The sequence below is a fragment of the Morone saxatilis genome, unplaced genomic scaffold (genome assembly GCF_004916995.1).
Source record: "Morone saxatilis isolate NCDOM2014 unplaced genomic scaffold, NCSU_SB_2.0 Contig17, whole genome shotgun sequence".
Lineage (NCBI taxonomy): Eukaryota > Metazoa > Chordata > Actinopteri > Moronidae > Morone > Morone saxatilis.
In genome coordinates this window covers 4,407,994-4,411,629 of record NW_023339729.1, presented here as the reverse complement: position 1 = coordinate 4,411,629, position 3,636 = coordinate 4,407,994, and the positions used below count along the sequence as shown (strand labels likewise).

The 3,636-nt window shown below is 41.0% G+C and overlaps 1 protein-coding gene across 1 annotated transcript in view; it reads left to right on the top strand.

The window, feature by feature from the left end:
- The window catches only part of LOC118326527 (perforin-1-like), a 3,082-nt gene extending 1,058 nt beyond the window's left edge, over window positions 1-2,024 (top strand). Inside the window, exon 3 of the mRNA XM_035659539.1 lies at window positions 1,460-2,024. Within this exon, the coding sequence (XP_035515432.1) occupies window positions 1,460-2,024 (565 nt within the window). The remainder of the gene's footprint in view (window positions 1-1,459) is intronic.
- Window positions 2,025-3,636: the final 1,612 nt, after the last annotated feature.

Genomic DNA, 3,636 nt, shown 5'->3' with positions numbered 1-3,636 from the left:
GGAGCATGAGCTGCCACAGCCTTGCCATCTGTATGAAAGGGTTGAACAACAAGAGAATGAGACATGGCATAGACACACAATCAGTTAAACTATGCATACTTTGAATGTAAAATGTCAAAATAACTTGTATGCCAAAAAAGATTACTCAACTCAAACAATTAGTTTCAGATAAATAACCCTAAGATAACTAAGGAGTCTTGCCGTGACTGTTGACAGCAGCTTCTGTTCAGTAACTTACAATATCTGACCCATGTTATAGTGTTGATATGGAGGTGGAGTCTTTATTGTCTCTGTGATTCTCACAGATATTATATTTAACCATCTGCATTTAAGCCATTGTGTTATACTTACTGTAAAAATGTGTGACATTTGTACTTTCACACCTTGCTAAGATGAGAAAGAGATGAAACTTAAATGGCCACATGGCAAAACTGGTGTTTTGTGTTATCATCTTAACCAGTAGAAATATAACTAGAGGAGACAAGTTAAAAGAAAGTATAAGTAGAAGGAAAACACTTACAACGTGGTGCAACACCATCTCAAGCAAAGTGACATTGTGGGATGATTAGTAGCAAAAAAGTCTGCAAAGAATAGTAAATGTAGAGTGACATGGTACTGTCAGCTGTCAACAGTGTACACCAGAATATATCAAGTAATCAAGGAAATGGCTTCATCATTATGCAACACAAGATTGTTTTTAATGAAATTAAATTTTGCCATCTCTTCATCTAAACACATAAGATAATAGAATTTATAGTAGAATAAAATAAAATAAAACAATATATACAGCTCTTTATTTACACATATACACCCAGGAAATCATTCTGCAGTGCATCTTTTCAATTTGGTCGGAAACAAGGCCTACGTGGAAAATCTATTCAGTGTTTTTTAAAGGGGAAAATTACTTATAAAAATACTTTTCTTGCTTTACACTATTTCTAAAGGTTATTCATGAAACTACCTAACTAACACTAACTTATTGTGCTTGAACATAACACATCACCTTCAGTGCCACAGTCTCACGCTGTTACGCCCCTTCATGTTACCCTCTCTAGCATTCTAAAGACGAATGCCACTCCAAAACACTGCAACGGAATTCCACAGCAGGTTTAGTGTAAACTCTGAGATGATGGAGACTCATACTAAATATATGTACGTATATTTAAATTATTTTGTAGTGTATATTTGCTGCTATAGATCAACCTAGTTAATTTTGTAATATTCCTCCTTACAGTGGCTAATCACCCAGTCATTGTCCAAGTCAGAGAAAGGCTGGATGTACATCTAACAAGGGCAATGACCAGTACAGACGGATGGTGGACAGACCATCATCAAATCTGCTCAACTAGACTTCCGGTTGGTGTGCGAAATGGAGTAGTGGTGTTTTCCAGGCTCCCGCCACATATTTTATATTTTGACTATTTAGTCATCTCATTTAACTCAACTTTGCGGAAATAAGGCACCTCACGCTGCTTGAACAAGTTCTGCCAACCAGTATGTCATCTAGACCTGGCAAATCTTCGAAAAAGCCTGAGCAGCAGACAACTTTAGCCGGCAGTGCCGACATCAATAATGCTACTCTAGCTAACATGCTAGCTGAGCTGCGGGCGGACCTGTTGACCAAACCTGACTCACTAGCCGTCAGATTTGAAAACAAGCTTGCTGCCATAGACTCCAAGCTAGACGGATTGCAGATGACGGTGATCAACCATGAACAACGTATCTCCGATCTGGAGTCTGGGCTGAACCAGCTCCAGTCTTTAGAGGCAACGGTAATCACAATGGCTGAAGATAACGCCAAGCTGAAAGCTAAGATCAACGATATAGAGGGGAGAAGTAGACGGTGCAATGTGCGTCTTATTGGAGTGCCTGAAGCAATCGAGGGCACACGACCCATGTCGTTCTTCTCTACTTTTCTGGTGGATGTGCTGGGAGAAGACGTGCTTTCAGCCCCTCCAGAGCTTGACAGAGCTCACCGAGCACTCAAACCCAAACCAGCTGAGGGGCAAAACCTAGAGCCGTGATTGTCTGTTTCCATAAATTCCAGACTAAGGACTTGGTCATACGGGCCCGCAAGAAGCAAGGAGAACTAAAATATAGAGACAAGTCGATCTACATATACTTTGATTACTGTCCTGAAGTGATGGAGCAACGTGCGGAGTACAAAGAGGTCATGCACCAATTGTACACGCGCAAACTTAAGCCTTCACTACTCTACCCAGCGCGGCTGTTCATCGTGGCAGATGACGGAAATAGACGGCGTTTCTCATCTGTGCAAGAAGCCCAGCAGTTCTTGACAACATATCAGAAGCACAGCTCTCCGATGGAAGAGGATTGACCCAAGTGAACATCATTGTCCAGGTTACGATATCTAAGTTAGCATTATCTAGGCTAATCTAACGTTTTGCTATTTGACATGGACAAAACTGGCTGTAGGTTAATGGTAGCAGATAACTGAACATGCTACTTTCCCGTTGATCTGACTGAATATCAACAGTTATTCTAACAGCTATACCTATATAAGGCATTTGTCTGGCGTTTGTCAATATACTGTTAGTGAATGTTATTGCTTGCTTCTCATTTAACCCGTTTATCTTAAGTAGTAGGCTAACGTGCCCATGTGGGTCAGACAGGGGTGCAATGTTGTTAACCGTTAGCCTAGGCTATGAAGAGGGCTTTTGACAGGTTCAATGTGTATAGGATTAGGAATATAACATAATGTTCTGTTTTGTTTTCTTGTGAGATAGACCTACATGTTCTTATGTTGGCCTATACTGTTTTTACATTACCAGTGTGCGACCTGTTGGCGCAGAACAGCAGACACCACCGTTCAGTGGTACTCCTGTATAAAGTTGAGTCTATTTTTCTAATGTTACTGTGTGGCGGGGCGGGGATATAGCGAAAAGAAAGACTCTGCCCCGGGAGAATTTTGATGAGTGTAAAGCAGCAGCATGGCACTTTTGTGCAAAGGTACATCAGAGGCTGTGTTGCATGTGGGTTTTCGAGGGTGCGTGTTGGGGATGGGGACAGGCGTGTGTGCGCACGCGTGTGGGTGGGGCCTCATTCCATCTTTGTTGTCTCCCCCCCTTTTTTTTTGTGTGTGTTTTGATTATTTTTTTTTCTTCTTTCTATGGGGTCAATACTCAGATATTGTGTTCTACAATCATGAGATGATTCATTACTTTGTGCATGGAAAATAAGAACATGTCAGTGAACAATATTCTGGAATGTTAAGGGGGCAAATCAGAATACTAAAGTAAATAAGATTATGTCACATCTTCAGGATCTGAAGGGAGACATAGTGTTTCTGCAGGAGACACATTTACATAGTGGGGAGATTCAGCGCATTAAAAGGGGCAGATTCAGTCAGTTATATCACTCAAAGTTTGGTGCGAGAGCCAGGGGTGCTGCTATCTTGATCCATAATAATATTTCATTTGAGCCAGAAAACATTATAGCTGACTCAAGTGGTCGGTTTGTCATTGTTTCAGGGAGGTTGTGTAATACTCAGGTGGTTTTGGCTAGCATCTACGCACCAAACTGGGATGACGAACGATTTATCTCCAGGCTTTTTACTTCTATTCCTAATATTGAAACATACCACCTTTTAATTGGGGGGGATTTCAATTTTGTGCA